Source organism: Vidua macroura, chromosome 6, assembly GCF_024509145.1.
Source record: "Vidua macroura isolate BioBank_ID:100142 chromosome 6, ASM2450914v1, whole genome shotgun sequence".
Taxonomy (NCBI): Eukaryota; Metazoa; Chordata; class Aves; order Passeriformes; family Viduidae; genus Vidua; species Vidua macroura.
The window spans coordinates 24,529,283-24,546,824 of NC_071576.1; the positions used below are offsets into that span (position 1 = coordinate 24,529,283).

Genomic DNA, 17,542 nt, shown 5'->3' on the forward strand with positions numbered 1-17,542 from the left:
TACATGGTTCCCACTTTTTACAGAGATCCCAACCATATGTCTTCTGCAGTGAACAGGGAAGGACACCAATGTTCTCTTCTTAAACACTATCAGGCACTTTGGTATCTAGTGAAGCTACTGCAAAGGTACTGTTCATTCAAAGGAGACATGGAAGACCAAGTTCTTTGGACTGCTGCTACAAGACAGAAAAGGAAAATGGGTGGTCCCTCATAGCATGGGAGAGGGATGTGGGAACTACAAGGAGCCAAGAGGGCAGGCAGTAAATGCCTTGTCTGGTCCCAGATAGGAAGAGGTAACCCAGGGTGCAAAGTGCCTCCCCCAGCTCTGTGAGCGTTGTTGGGGTGAGAGTGCTCAACACCACAGCATTCTGCCCAGAAAGACAAGAAGCAGGAAAATGACAGGGGAGGAATGTTAGCCTGGTGCTCATTTTTAAAGCAATAAAGCTTGTGGTAAACACACTATGTGTTGAGTGTCCAGTGACTTCTGACACTTTTTGGATGCTGGTAGTGAGTAGGAGGTCCTCCATCCCAGCCCTGGAAAAGCATTCCTGCACATATGGCTGTTCAGCATGTCACTGAGGGCTGCCTGCCATCACACTTCAAAATTATTAGATCAGAAGTTAGTGCTCCGATGGTATTTAGAGGGGAATTTATCTTTTTTGGTCTAGCAAAAGCTAAAAGGATACAAGGCAGCCATCCAACTTTCAAAAATGCATGAAATTCAGTGGTTTTATAGTGCTTTTAGAAAGGAACAGATTTGAAGCACAGAAAGCTATTACATATCCCCCAGTTGTGTTCATTCCTCTAAACAATCATTAAAACCAGGCCAGGTTGGGGTTTTCTTTAAGGGAATGCTTTAGCTCTTCTGTGTTATTAAGACCACTAATAGAGGCTGCTGTTGCTGTCTCCAGGAAAACAAACATTTTTTTTCAGCTCTTCCCTGAGCTTCTTATAACAAGTGCTGTTGATCAATTAGTTAGTTCATTAAAAAGTTACACATGATTTTATTGAGGCAAGCAATTCTGAATCAAAGAACCCAATTCGCAGATCTAGGTTGAAGCACATAATTGGCATGTATTTTAGAATTGCTGTTAAAGCTGTAAAATAGATTTACTAGGGAAGGAATGGATCCAAAAACCCTAAAGGAAGGAATATGTTATTTGTGTGACTCAGTGTAACAAATGGACTCATTTAACACTAAAGTCTTATCTATATTAAAACAAATATGTGAAATAAATATAAAGCTTCTTTGACTTAATTTCTTTAGCAAGAAGTTATCCTTCATCTGATAAAACATAAATTGCCTACAGCATTATTGCATTTCTTATGCCATTACTTACATTATTGCTATAAAAGTTGTATTTTTATTGAATCATTTAAATTTAGTTGAGAAGTTGCCAATGTGTAAGCTGTTAAACAGAATTATATAAATATGTTCACTATGTTGTTGAGATCCACTGTCGCTCTGGAATTAAAGCCCCAGTTCAACAAACAGTTTTGCATGCACAGTTTAATGGGGAACCTTACACATGTGCCAGTAGGACATTGCTGAGCATTTGCAGGGTGAAAGAGAGCAAACTGCATTATTCAAAGGATGTTTTAGAAACAGTGATACCTTTTGGAGTTTACAAGGAGGCCAAATCTTGAAACTCGAGGGAAAGAGTTTGGGTTAAGAAACCTTTGTTTTTAAATACTTGGAGAAATATGAGGTGAGTTTTTGCAAGTTTTCTTTAAGAAGAAGAAAGACATTTTTAATTTTGAGCTGAGGTGTATAAACAATCAAGTCTTAAATATATTAAAATGTGTGTAGAAACTAGGTTCTGTTCTAATTTGGATTGTTTGACTGCCACAATGTAAAAGCTTCTGTAGCTGGTATTGCTGTTGGACTATGCTGATGGCATTGAGGCATTTTTTTCAACTATTAGCCTTCCCAAGGGATCTTTTCAGACAAAATGTTATGCACCAATGTTACTTGAGTGTAAGCCTATTGAATAGCATTCTTCTTTCTGCCAACTTGGCAGCAAGTTCTTGTGCTAATAAAAGAGGTTACCCCAAATAGAGATCCCAGATGTGCCTGAACTACTTTTATTAGGACTATGGAAGGACTCAGTGTTTCCTTCTGACAGTTTTAAAAAAGGTGTGGGCTTGCCTTCATAATTGCCCAAAGAATTGCATCACTAGAATATTTTTCCTCAAATTGAACAAAATTTTAGATGCGTTAGCAGAGAAATATTGATATTCAAAACAAGGAATGCCTTTTGCCACAATACAAATGTTGACTTGACCTTACTGAATTCTGTGAGAGAGGAAAAAATTGCTGTTTAACCTTGAGTTAAAAATGCCTTGATTCATTATCTCATATAAATGAGATCCAGCATCATGATCAGAATAAGTAACAACTGATGTTTCTCAGAACAGCAGTGTACCTGTGGCAAGTGGCGTACTTTACTGTAATGTGAATTATTCCTTGAAACCAGGATGATTATTGTACCCAGGGATAAAACCAGTATAGTGATTGCCTGATATAGGGCTATTTTAGACTGGAATTGCCAACAGCACTATTCTTTTTATTTTTTAGTTCTATTTGGTAATCAGCAGTTTAAAAAGAAGTTATGTCGCTAAAAATTAATCTAAATTTACTTGAATGTGCCAGCTGCAGTTTTGAAACTGAAAGAAATAGGATCCTCTAACTGAGATACTTAGTAAAATAATATAGTTTGTTAAACTCACTGTTGCTATCCATCAATTATAACAATAAGAAGTTTACAGTCTTAAATCATAATCTTGATTTTCCTTTCGAGGCCACAAGCTTCATGTTGAATAGAGAAAATAAGGTTTCAATTAGAATAATTCATTGCTTGCTTTTATTGTTCATCTTATTATTGAATTATGGAAAATGAATGATGCTCTAATATCTGATCATGTCTCTGCTTGATTTTTGTTGTAATTTTGTCAGATATAAAAATGAGCAACACATGATAGTATTACATTCCAGATTTTCAAAAGCAGGGTTTGACTCAAACACTCACATTAGTTTCAGTGGGCTTTGGATCAGGCACCGGGTTAACAGCTTATTTTTCAAACAACTAGAAAGAGGTGTAAATGTCAAAGGTGATAGCTATACTGTGAGTTCCATAAACTACAAAAAAAAGTTACTACTAAAGCTCTATTTTTCCTTGGTTTAACAGCTTCTATGAAAACAGTGTTAATAAGTATATCAGGAACAGTATATAATAATGAATCAGAGACATAAAAAAACCCTTTAAAACTCCTTTTATATCATAATTGGAAAGTTAAAAGTGACTTAAAATCCCTGACTTCTCATGCTGTGATGTAAATTGTATTTTTTTAGGTTCCAAATTCAAAGAGGGAAAACTGATCCAACCAGTTACAAGAGCCTGGGGGACTGTTTTAGGACTATTTTCCAACGAGAAGGGTAAGAGTATATGTTTTTAAAATTGTCAATTTTATGCAACCTTTCTTAATCACCCATTTTCCAGACATTAGATCCTCTTTATATTCCACTCTTCTTTTTGCAATTGCAACAATTTGGCAAACATAGTCTTACATAACGAGCACAATTTGAAAAGTCTTGATTAGTCTAAATTAGACTCACAATGCCATTTTGGGTTATTAGAATATGTCAAAGAATGCACAGCTGCATAGAGACACTGGTGCAGGATGGCTGCATCAGTGTACTGCTGTATCTTCACTCTTGTGTCTTGTCCTGGTGTAGTAACTAGCTCAGGTTGAGCGTATCACTTGTTTACAAGCTCTGATGAAATGGTATTCAAGTGGCAGACAATGTTTCCAGGACCTGTGTAAGCAAAATTCCACAGCTTTTCAGTTTGACAGAATATGGAAAAAAGAATTACTTGAGTCATACTGGTGTCATAAGGTACCACTGCTTTAAGCTCGAGCTCTTCTAAGGGAGTTGGGTTCTGATCCAGAAAAGCATTTAAATATAGGCTTAATTTTATGAGCAGTCCAGTTAAAGCCAGGGAATGTAATGGGATCAATCATATGCTTAAAGTTAAGTCTGTTATCCACAGGAGCTCTTTGGAAGCTAGCCTTTAATCAAGGTAACTCTAATTAGTAGAACCTACCTTTGAGTAGCTGGCAGGCTTTCCATAGGCCTTTTTAATACCATAGCAACCCAATTTTTTTTTTTTTTTAATCCATATATGACAGCAACAATTTAGTTGGAAAAGACCTCTGAGATCACTGAGTCCAACCTATAGATCATGAGTACAACCTAAATATTCATAAAAATGGAACGGCTCCTGTATATAGTGGCGCAGATTCTGGGTATGGAGGCAGCATAGGTGCAGTGAGACATAGACTTCTTGCACTCACAAACTGCACTGGAAAAACAAAGGTGAGATGAGCAGTGAAAATTAATAACTAGACCAGTTTTGTTTCTTGCAGTGAGATTTAGCTAAGCTAAACTAAGTACATCCATATAGAACCGGATGGTTTGAAATGAGAAAGTAGGGACATGCAAAGGAGTTTCATTAAGGTGTTGAAAGAGGAAGTTGTCACAGCTGCCCTTATTAGCTGTAAATTCATTTTTTGTTGAGAGATTAAAGTTGTGGGTTTTCGCTACAATAGACATTAAAAAGCTTAAAAGCAAAAAAGATTCCACACAAATTATAATCTGTAGCCTCTAAGGTTTTCTAGGCTGAGTTTATGTCAATTTGTATTGCTTCTTGAAAGAAAACTATTGAGGTATTAATATTTATGATAATGTAGAACTATTTTTAATAAAAAACTAGTTTCAATATTTAAGTCAGTGAGTATGAAAACAATATTTACCTCATCCCAATTCACTAGTATTTTCATATCTGAAGAAAGAGTTTAAATCAAGAGACATCTTCCAAGGTAATTGATTATTCATTGTTTTTTTCCTATGGAATTCTTGTGCCCTGATACTGGAAATAAACCAGAATATTTTTAATGTCTGTAACAAGTCATCAGGAAAAAGAAGACGATTACATGAAAATATTATGTATTTAAATCACAGTTTAGCAGTAGATTGCACCAAATTTCTGTTAGGCAAGAGCTTATACAGAGTTTTTCTTGCCTGTTTCAAAAGCAGTCAATACTGATCGAAACAAAAAGCAAATTTCACGAGTACCTGTTTTTCTCCAGGAAGTTAGACAGAGGCAGAAATTTTCATTTAAACAGACAATCAGTAGTAAGCACTAGGGAAAAAATGAGATAAAATATCTCAGATGAACTATAATGTTAAATTTTGGATAACAATTAGAAAATAAATCAGTTAATCCTGAAAAACCTGTATGACTCCATGAGTCTTTCGTTCCTGTCTGCACAAGTTGTCTGGTTTTCTGGAGCATGGTGATTATGACAACTGTGAAGGAAGTGAGGGTGGAATGTGAATTATTTTAGTTTGTGGAAACCTTTAATCCTGATAACCCATTCCTTGTGTGACCACAAAAATATGCAGAAGAGAGTCCCAAGAAAGGGCTTCACATTTAGATACTAAGCAAACGAAAGCAGTTTATGAGGTGTTCAGACTCAGGTAAATCTGTGAGGAGGGTATAAGAAACTCATCTATGCTCCATGTTTATTTCATATTGGCAATATGAAACCCCCCTGATGGTGTGTGGCATTTTCTGAAAATATCTAAATATCTAAATCTATAAAGAGTTTAGGCATAAACTAAACTGGAAATAACTAAACTAAACAAAAAAGGATTTAGGCATCTTTCTCCAGTACTCTGAATTCCCTTTGGCATCTGTGATTTTATATTAAATTGACTAAAAAAACCCACTAACTAAATAAAGAAATACAGTGGGAAGAGAAGTGTTACTAATGGCCTGTCCCTGAAAATGTTTACATTTGGGAATATTACTTATGCTGATTCATACTTACATTTTTCAGTAGTAGCAGTTAAGGTAAGTCAGAATGTCAAAGCCCAGTTCAGGTGAGACACTTCATCATGCCTTAATTTTTTGACCTTGTTATGTTGAGGTTAAGTATGCAGAATCAGCCTAGGAATTATTTATTTTTATGAACACATATGCAAATGTTTCATTTGCTGCAGTGGCTCTTACTGAAAATGAATGAGTACTGTGTTACTGCAGTATCACTGGAGCAATCTGCTGATTTCATGGAAAGCTTCATCACAAATAGATGCCAGAATTCTTTAACCATCCTTCTGATTTTGTCCTCATTACCATGAAAAAGAGGAAATAATTGTCTGATCACTAACAGAACACTGTCCATTTCAAAGAATCAGAAAACTCCTTTACAAAAAACAAGAAATCTTTGAACAAAACAAACAAAAACCCAAACAAACAAAAACAAAACAAACAAAAAAATAAAAAAAAAATAAAAAATGCAACAGGAAGTTCTACAAAAACTCCCTTCCCCCAAATTTGGAGTATCTCTTTAGCTGGAAATAAATTTTCTTCACGGGGAATTAAATTCTTCAAAGAAGGATTTATCCCTTGAACTCTTGTCTTAAAAGAAAATGGTCGCCACAAAACATAAAATTTAATTAAGACTCACTAAACAAAGGCTCAGTTGAGCAGAGCATTGAAGGTCACATAACTTTCTTTTAAAGGGAGGCAGAGCTATTAACTTCAGGGATTTTGTGATCTTGTTTTGGGAGCATCCAGTCACTACCAATTGCACAGGAGCTGCAGTGGTGGGAATCCTCTCAGGTGATGAGCAACCTCTGCTCAGTTGGATTTGCTAGAAGCTGTGCAGCAAAGGTTCTCTGGTTTCACTTATTAGATGATGCATGAATTGACAGATCTTTGACAGTGAGGTAAACCCACCAGGAGCATGTCTGTTTATTGAGGAGTGACAGCTTTATAGCCAACATAAAAATAATCTGATGCTTATTAGGGAAAATGTTTGGATACAGGATTAGCTCAAAGCATTAATAGAGAAAACTTTTCATTGTCTGTAGATCCTACGAATAACGTTAGATTGTGTTAAATGACTGATCTTTATACCAGCATGATCTTTACTGCATTTGTACTCACTTACTTTTTTTTTGGATAGTGACTTTAGTTGGAATTTGAAATGTAAGAATAAACCAATGTTCTAGCTGAATGTATATGTTGTATCTATATTAAAGACACATGGTGTTGTGTCTCATATTAAGAATGGAAAATTATGCCCATCTGCATCGTCTTAATCTGCAGTTACAGCATTGAAATGATGGATGCTTTTATTTCAAGCCTGTAAACAACTTTGTTCTTATAAACTTGGATTTTCATGGGCTCATAATTTTAACAGTAAATGTTCTGGGTTATAGTTGGGTTTCTTGGGTAACACTCAGTCAAGAAACTTGTTACCTTCTCATTCATTTGTTAACTTGCCTGAAACAGGAAGGGCACTATTGTCCTGCATTCCACTTTTATAATTCAACACTTCAGTAAGTTACAGTTTAAAGTGCTTATTAGCCTTTCTTAGAGCTAGATAGCTAGATAGTCCTGGGAAAGTGCAAAACACAATTGTCATTAATTTGAGACTTCATTAGTTCTGCTGAGTTATTTGATTATTTATGTTTAATTTGCTTTGGGAAGGAGCAATTACCACCACATTTACACAGTCCAATAACTTTATAATTATTCCTGTCTTGTTCTCAGCACCACCTTACCACTCTCTTGTACCTATAATTGTCTGTATGACCACACACACTTTTTTGTTTAATAATCAGCACCCTGACTCATACATTAATGGGGTTATAAAGCTGCACAAAACTTGTCAGCTATGGGTGGAGTATGTGGGAGAACAGCCAAGACTAAGAAGGAGCTGGATGAGTGCAGATCAGCAAACATGCAGAAGCTGGAGGGCTCCTGGTTCATGTGGTATCAGCGATCATGCATCAATTAAGGAATTTGTTAGCACTCTCCTTTGTCTTGCCTGGTATGTCATGGTAACAAGTGTTTGAGAGACTGCAGCAGTGCTCTTGAGGCCTGGCTCTCCCACCTGGCTCAGAAGACACTCTGCTGCTGCTAAATGCCAGTAGGTCAGGGAAGGAGACTGGCAGAGCTGGCAGCCATACAGGGAAGCACCAGTCTCTGGCACTCACCAACATCATCGCTGACCATTCCTGCTCCCAAATAAGGGTTGCACAAGATACAAATCCTATCCTTCACCTGAAGCCTTCAACAAAATTTCCAGCCAGGTAGACGTAACATTGTCAGTCATGCCAAAAATCCCTTTTCCCAGTGTGCATTTATAAACTAGAGGCATAAATTCTTGTGGTATTCAAAGACCAGACTTTAGGCTCTGCTTTCAGTGCTCTGAAGGAAGCAGAAGTTGTAGATTAAGATGTTATTTCCCACAAACGCAGAGCTATCTGCCCCACTCCTTAGTTTATTGTTAGCACTTCAGACCAGGAGGAGCAGAAGGGAACTTGGACACATGACTGCTTGCTACATTCAAGAATCTTATTTCTTACACTTATTTCTACACTGACAGTTTCAGAAACTGTGATCTTGCAAACTGAAGTACAGGTATCTTTTCTGCCTCCACTTCAGGACCAGTAACTTCCATCTGAGCACTGAAGAAAGTCTGCTAGCATTTGTACTTCAAGACAAAAAAATCTACATATAGAACCATCTCTCTTCTAGTCGTACTGGCCTGTCTCACACTTAGAAACTCATAATACTTGTACCAGCCTTGCTAAAGTGAGCCTGAAGATGCTAAAAAAAAAAAAGAGTACTTGACCACAAAAATGTCTATCTGTGTATGTCCTGATGCATCCACATACTTCACAGTATGTTGCTAATTTTTCTTCTTTTCATCTGTTATGTTGTAGAGTTATTCTGTGGATCACATTATTCTACATTGGCATCTTCTTGCCATACTGTTGTGTTTATTGCAGACTTCACTAAAAACCTGTAATTTAGAGTATCAGAAATAATTACCACATTCCTGTGTGAAATGATATAATCCAAAATGTAAAGTCTCAATTAAGTTTTATTTTAAAATTGTTGAATTGAAAACTCTAATTGAAATTATAAAGGACAATGTAGTGGCTTAAACTGGGAACCTGTGTTGAAACTGCTGGCTTTCATGAATAAAATTAATGTCTTAGGGCTGAATCTTTAAACCCTTGTTCTTGCTTTGCACATGGTGCAAAAGAAATACTCAGTTTTAGAAAAGCTAGTATTCACATATTTTCCAGGAGCATGAGCTTGCAAAATTTAGGTAGGGATATAGCAAGTTCTCCTAGCACATAGTACATTTATCTTTGAACACAACACTCCTCAGCAAGTACCCTCATGCCTGTGCAGTTTGGATGACAGGATCCACATGGCCCTGTGGGAAATTGGTCTCACATATCTGCAGTGAAAAGAAAAAAAATGCCTTAGCATAGACTAGGTGCCCCACAATCAAAGAATTTCAGAATTTCTTCTAATTAGCAAGAGTTGCTTCTTCATAGTTCATAACATACATATGCAGAGTGATAGATCTTCTTTCCCTGAAACTGTTCTTATGCCAATTACTCTCACTTCACCCCTTGGTCTACATGGACCTATGTGCAATATCTGGTCTTACTGTTTTCAGTTTCATTTCCTTGTCTCTATTTTATCTGGACTTGTGTCTTAAAACCATCATTTTTCTTCTTATCCTGAATGGGTGCTGAGCCATAAAATTTAAATGATGATATAGCCTTGAATAAAGTAATCATAAAGACTACTTCCAAGATTAAAGGAATGCATAAAATTTGATTGACAGAATTTCCATGATCGTTTACTTTAACATATTGATTTATATTATACTCAAAAGGCTTTAGATCAAATATGACCACAAAGGAGACATGTTTTGTGTATTTATATGAAGGTGATGTGCATTAGGCTTTCTTTTGTATATAACCAGTTCTCTATCCAGTGCCAACAATTCTAAGTGGCTGGATGGTTTTGCAACACTAGTGAGTCACAAAATAAAGATGACACTTGTTCTTTTAACCAATGGGTCTCAAAACACTTCACAGAAGAAGGAAGTAGCATTATCTCAAACATACAGATGGGGATAATGATGTGAGTCAAGTAGAGTCAAGTAGACCTGGATTGGAGCAGGCACACAGGTGGTTCTCACAGAGCAGCCTGATACTATGTTGCTTATTTGGCCCCTGGTAGCACCTCAATATCAAAGGTCTGAGGAACACACTTGTTGGACACAAAATTGCATTATTTGATACAGGTTTCTAATTCAGTAGTTTTCCGAAGTCTTAATCCGCAGCTCATTTTATGAAGTAGTTGTCTGAGAGCAGACATGGATGTAGTGGCAGGTTCAGGCCTGAAGCTGGATATCCTGAGTGCAAGGCAAGCTCCCTGTTCCACAGCCCGGACTGTCTCCAGAGTCAGCAGTGTTTACTGATGTTAATGTCATGAGGTTTTCATCATCCCATTCAGGCAAGAATTCTTGCTCCTGACTGGAGGTTCCCTACCCCCATCTTCATATGTTAACACTTGAAAACATAAAAAAATGGCTTTGGAATGTGAAAAACTTTATGTGTGTAGCTGTCTGAAATACAGTGAAGTTATGGTGGTGTAACTAAGGGCAGCATTTGACTAACCACATTTTTATTACTGACGGACACACATTTTACTTGCAAAATTTAATCTGGTGTATATGGCAACACAGTAAACAAGAACACTCTTTTAAAGATAATCACTTCTGAGAATCATGTGCTTTAAAGATGAAACACATGCTTATTTATTTCCCATAGGAAAAAAAACACAATAAAATCATGTAAATCTTAAAAGCATCTTAGAAGTAAACAGGCCACACATTAACTGGCATTAGTTGTTATCATTTGCTATGGCCACTGGAGGTACACTCGCATTGGGTGTAGGACCTGCATTTTTTAAAGGTTCAAACTGTTGAATTTTTTTTCAAGTATTTTCATAATCATATAGTTTTAACCTTAAAAATATGATTTCTCACGTGTCTCTGTTTTCTAATACTATAACATAAATAGAAATCATTATAACATTCATGTTTATAGCAGTAGCTCCCTGTAATCAGATGACTGCATCATAAGATGCTTATATTAAAGAAGTAAAAAGGTACCAACAAGAATTGTTTGCAATCCATTTTAATCTATCTACTCGGAAGGTCAATGGAACTAAATTGTTTAATCCTTATTATTTTAACATTCAAAGATATTTGTCATTTTGCCACATTAGGTTCCTGATGGTTTCAAATATCATGTTTAAATAGATCAGTGTGATAACTGTGCTTATGATAAACCTTCTATTAGGTCCTGTGTGCAGAAAACACCATACCATGCTTTATCATGAAATTCACTGAATGTGTTTAAGTTCTCTGAAAGTGAAGAATTTGTCTGCCAAATTTAGTAGCCCAGGAAAATGGCCATGAATTTCTCCTGCTTCAGTAACTGGCTCAGCATGAAAAACTGTTTCACAGAGGTGAACTGCTATGACATTCCCTGGTGCTCCAAGCAGGGGTTTGCTCCTGGCACCCTGATGGAGACATTCCTGCCTGGCCCCATTCTCCTCACTTTGGGCAGGGACATGGTGCTACCTCTGAGCCCTGAAACCTCTGTGCCTCGGAGCTGCTGAGCTGAGAGCCACCTAGAGTTAGGAAACTGGGAACAGCTCGTACAGGCTGTGCCATGCGTGTTGTCCTTCTCCACGGCTTCCTTGGCTCCCCTAGGGCTGTCCAAAATTTTCTGCTGAGAAAAAATTTTCTGTGAGAACCTTTCAGGCCAGGAACAAAGTCCCCTCAGAGTTTAGTCACAAGCCAGGGCTGCATATCCCCTGAACAAAGATTTCAGGAATTACTGTTAAATGGCAAATTAAGCTTAAACCATACTTTTGGATCATGCTTCTTTTTGAGGATCTGTCCCTAAAAATCTTGCTTGTTCTGAAATGATATCTCTTTAGTGCCATTAAGTCTCCAGAACTGAAACCTGTATTTAAAACATGAGAAACTGATTCAAACCGTGATGGAGAGATGGGGGGGGGGGGGGGGGAGCTGTGTCTCAAATCTGAGCTGGGGCAAGGCTGTCATGCCCAGTTACAGGCAGATTAAAAAATCTGAAATCTATCTGAAACCTTTCTTACCAAAGGAAAAAGCTCTGAAATATGATGATTGTCAGTAGTCAACTCCAAGAATTAGTTATTTATCAGTTATGTAAATTTAGCCATTGTATTTAACATTTCATAAACACAGTAGAGGAGGCACAGTAGAGGTGCAAAATTAATTGCAGGTATGTGATGTGCTTCTTTAAAAGATAAGTGGTTACTTACTTCTCTGTAATTTGGGCTTCTGTTAGCTATTATTTGATAACCTCTTCTTTAAAATAAAAATTCCACTATATCAAGGAAAAAAAAACAGTGACCAGAGAACAGATAAATCATTTTTATGTCCTTAGAACAGCTGACTTCACACTTTTATTACATTGTTTGAAATAGCATCTTTTCATCTGGAATGAATCAGTTTAAAATGTGATTGTCAACACAACAAAACCAGCTTTCTGTTTAAAATGGCTGCTTGTGAAGCTTAGAACTACACTTTTGCCAGGATTTTCTTTACAGACTTTAGTTACTAGAACCAAGAGATTTTAGATGGGATGTTCACAGGAAATACCTGGCAGACAGCATAAAATGCAAAGTAAAGCATTTTTATTTTAGTTGTAGAAAGCATGCCTGTGAAAATGAGCAACAGTGTTTTAGGTCAAAAGCTTTGTTTTTCAAATAAAAATTTCTAAGCTACAGTTTGAAGTGGGTGAGAGAAAAAGTCCTCATTAATTTTTTTGTGCCCTGACCTAAGTAATCAAACAATGTACACTTAGCATATTTCTTAGACTATATCTCATACTTATTTATAATGGCACTATTATATCTCTGTCTAATCTATGTGTCTTTACCTCACTTAAATTCATTTCTTTACTGGTTATGTCAGAAAACACAGCTTTGTCTCTTTTATGCCAATCCTTTTCATTACTATAGTCCGCAATTTTTTTATTTGTATGTAGCTTACATTGATTTGAACTAAAATTTTTACATCTGTAAAAATGCGGATCAAGATTTTGTGCCAAATCAAGTACTTTATTCAGTGATAAAACATTTTCACTTCAGAAATAACTGAGCTTTACATTATATACATTTGCTCATTATTTTAACTGTAAATTACAAAGATGTAGTAAGGCTATGACAAGCTATTCGATTCGGTAGAATTTTTTCAGTAATCATAGTTTTCTTATTTTCAGGGTAGATTTGTAATGTATATTACTTACAATAGTTTTAGTAACAATTTTGTATTATTAAAAGTGGGGGTCTCTTCAATTTTTTTCCTAATAAATTAATTTGTTTTCTTTTTTAATGTTGGAAGTTAAATAGCATTATATGACAAACTTCTAAATTGCATCTTTGTTAGGAAGGCAATCTTTTTGTTGAGCCACAGAGCTGCCATGGCAGCAGTAACGGCCAGTAAGCTGATCATTCATCCCTGACACCATCACCAGCCCTTCTTCTCTTTTCAATGTCCTTCACCCAAACTGAAGTCTTCCTGTATATCATACTTCACATTCTGAAAGAAATTTAGTGATCCAAATGTTGAGAATATCCACGCTTGACCATGGAGGAGAAAATATTCCTCCAAAACAGTGTGCCAAATCAAAATAAAAAGGCAATGTAAATGGCTATGAATATTTGATGGTTACATAAATTTTCCATGGAATGCATCTTAAATAAAACAAGATAAAATTAATTTATGGAATTAGCATGAAGTATGGAAATATTTTACAAGAGTGTGTTTCTGTATAATGCTAACTCATAGTTCGGGGCACATTGCATTCCATATGACTCAGAGAATCGAACTGTGAAAAATAAATAGTTTATTTTGCTTGTTATGTTTTTGGCCTCTTCAAAGAGAATAAAATTCTAAATACATATGAGGTTGGGGTTTTTTTTAGTTTTCATGTTTGCTTGTGCGACTTACGGCATGCTGTGGTTTTTTACCCTATAAGTATCAATACTAGCTTTAATGCAATAAAAATAGTTTTATTTAATTCCAAAACTGTCTACATCAAGTGTAGTGTGTGTCTAACACATTGCATCTCCTTACAGGAATGCATGCATATAAGCTCAGATAAACTGCACCATTGTGTTCTGTCTATCCAGCCTAGAGAGCTGCTTTCACTGTGAGCCAGCAGGCACTTCGTAGTCAGTTTCTGAAGTTTTCAAGTAGCATATGGGGCAGTAATTGTGACTGAAGCATTGGCTCCAGCTATGAATACAAGATCAATTCTGATGTTTTTTTTATATTGCTTGCCTTCAGTGTTTGTCTATTTTTGTGTATTTTAGCTCTGCCTGAACTTGCATACACACTGTTTTGTAGCTGACTATCATACACTGGGTTTCTCAAAAAACAGAATGATTTTTTAGGGTTTATTTCATTCTGACAAATGGAGTTTTTCCATAATAAATAAACACCTCTGAAGCGTAGGAATTAGGTAGCCAAACCCAATACATCTCTTCGCTGTTCTCTGTAGAGTTAAACTCTGGCTGAGATAAATGCTTCTACAGTCCTGCAGCCTCCCAATCTTGATAGGGGCTCAGATCACTTACCATTAAAACATTTCTTAATGAAACTAATTTTTTCCTAATTTTAATCCCACACAAACTAACTTTATATCCTGACTTAAGAAATTAATTTTGATAAATGTACCTTCTTTAATTTGTAAAACCCTTCTTCCACCAAATTATATATTCCATTTATGTCTTAATTCAACTATTTTTCTGTATAAAATACTTCATCAAAAATGTCTTCGGTATTTTAAGAGCTGGTTTTCTGCACCACTTTTATTGGAAATATTGTCTATCTTCTGTCTGATTTACCACTTAGTATATAGACAGTATTTATTCTTTTGATTGCTACTGTGATTTAGACTACTAAATCTGCCCTAATTTTTGTGGATAAAACTGAATTACTAGCTAGTTAGCATTTCAGCTTTTGTTTTAAAATATTCTCACATATATGTCTTTGCGTTTGAAAATGCAAAATTGTATACTTGCATAATATTTGGATTTTCTTATACCTATTGTGTCAGAGCATATTAAAGTATTTCATCTCATTTTTTTCATACTTCCTTAATAAACAGGTAATTTAATTTAAGCATCAAATTAACTTAGGTTTTCTTTAAGAAGTATGTAAAAGTGTAAACCAAAATTTCCAGTTACATTTTAAAAACTCCTGTGCAAATTAAATATGGGAAATTAAATGGGAAAAATAAAATATCTCTGACTACTCATGTTAATAGTTGCAAGTAATTAATAACTTTCAAAGCTGTATTATAACAACAAGAAAAATAACAGTGTATTTTTGTACAAATAGCAATTTTCTTCAACTTTCTTCAAAATTTTATAATTTTATCTAGGGTTACATAAAGAAAAAGGGTGAATGTCAATTTAATATGTTCCTGAAAAAAAAACTGTATTGATTAAAAAGGTGAAAACTTGGCTAGTGAGCAGTTTAATATAGGGAAAGTTGCAAAATGCTGGGAATCAGTGGCAAGAAAATTTTCACAGCATCCTATTTGGGAAAATGCAGTTTTCAAAGTAGGTCTTTCTAAGTTACTGTGAGGGAATGCTTGGAATTTTCTCTTTCTGCCGAAAAGGATTGGTTTTCCCTTGATTGTCATCAGTTTGCTAGGTTGTCCTGCTATTTAAGCTATTAAAGACTGGTGTGCTGCTTGGTCTCAGGTGATCCATAAAAAGGAATGAAGCCTTGGGAAGGTAAACCACCACCAGACTGGCTCGGTGTATCAGCCTTCCATGACGGAAGCTCTTTGTTGAGAATTGTTGGCAATTCCAGCAGTTTCCAACCGAAGATAAGAGCCAGCGTTCTCAGATAATGCCCTCGATCACACACCTGATGACAGACTCCTGCATGCAAGTTTTTTCAGGTGCTATGTTTGCTCAGTAATCCTTCAGTGCCAATCTTTTCTAAATGGTGAGCAGGTCCCGTCAGTAATGGACATCAGCCATTAGGCTTGTAATATTTGTCATAGATCAGGTTACAGCTTTGTTACTGCAGTGTGATGAATGGATGCTGTTATGCTCAAAGAAAGTAAGTGCTATAAATTTAGCAGTCAGTACTAAGTGAGTTGATACTTTAGGGGCTTGATTCGCATCCTTCTGAAGTCAGTGGAAACTATTCTGTTGGCGAAGACCTTTATATCAGGCCTTCAATTTTCTTTGTCTTTTCAGGAACACAACCCAGGGCTGCCATTAAGATACAGCTCCTCTTTCCTTACTACACGCAAGTTTACACCTAAACAGGAATTTTTGGGAAACTCTTACTTTACCTGTGATTAATGCTGATTTTATGTGCAAATATTTGGATTAAATGTGGAGGCATAAAGAGAATTGACCACAAAACTTGACAGATCACTCATGGGTTAATCAGAAATGAGATTGAAGGGTTCAAAAATTCATACAGTATTTCTTACAGATTATTTTTTCAGGATCCCAGTAATTCCTACACCATATTTTGAAGCTTGTGCTCTGATTTATAGCTTTCTTGGCTTGTTGGCATTATCCTGAAAGCTTCTCTGAATGAAGATGGAGTTAAAAAATTACCAAGGGCAATAGAATCTGTCTGTGGCCAAAGTCTGAATTGTGTTTCATGCTTTTTGCAAATGATTAGGGAAGTTCAGATAGTACCCAAAGAATTTCTAATTCATTAAAATAATTTCTGGTGACATAAAGATGATGAATTTTCTTTTTATATTCCAGGGTATAGGAATATAGGTATACATATGAAAAGTAAGGCACAGTTTTAAGGTGTAAGCCATACAAGCATTACCCTTTTTTTGTTACCAACCTTGAGTGGACAACAGCCCCCTGTGTAGGGGCTACTAAAATACTGCTTCTACCCACATCCATGAAAGTTCTGCATTACTGTTCAGTTACTGGCTAGAATGTTTGCTATAGCAACTCCAATTTCAAATGACCTACTATATATCCTGCTCCTGGGAGAGGAACTATCATTTTACTATAAGGTATATGGCAGTATGTTAAATGCTTAAATGTTGTTTTTTAACCTTAAAATTGATCCCCTCAAGTTCAACCTGTAATTGCTATACAGACCTCATTTTCATACTCTAGCTTGTGGCAGTATTATATAAAGATTTATTCTTTCCCGTTGCTTTGTAAATGTTAGTGCCTTCCTTTGTGCTTACAGTGAGATGACCTAAATCAGATATAAAAAAGGAAAAAAGTATACATGTACATATATAAAAATATACATGTACAAAAAAAATGTAGAAAGAGAAGGGTCAGTAGTAGAAATACACTAAAAATTTATAGCTTGGTGTGTTAATGCTGAGAGACTTCCTAAATGAAATGCATTCTTAGGGGGTATTTAATAGAGAAGGAGTCTAGGGAACTGTGGTAGTAAGCCATGTAGCAAGATGAGAAGGAAAGAATTCTGTACCGAAAGATGACACCTGTATGATGTGTTCTTGTCGCTGTATGTAAGCAATAGTATTTAGTTTTCAGTTTCAAGAGAGCAAATTTGAA

General features: G+C 35.9%; 1 protein-coding gene across 2 annotated transcripts in view; it reads left to right on the forward strand.

Annotated features, from left to right (window-relative positions):
• Positions 1-17,542, forward strand: part of SLC25A21 (solute carrier family 25 member 21) — a 241,774-nt gene that overhangs the window by 177,715 nt on the left and 46,517 nt on the right. Inside the window, exon 3 of one of the 2 annotated variants that reach the window (XM_053981180.1) lies at positions 3,352-3,435. In XM_053981180.1, the coding sequence (XP_053837155.1) occupies positions 3,352-3,435 (84 nt within the window). Of the gene's footprint in view, positions 1-3,351; positions 3,436-17,542 lie in introns of those variants that run through there. The other variant, XM_053981181.1, reaches the window with a different exon arrangement.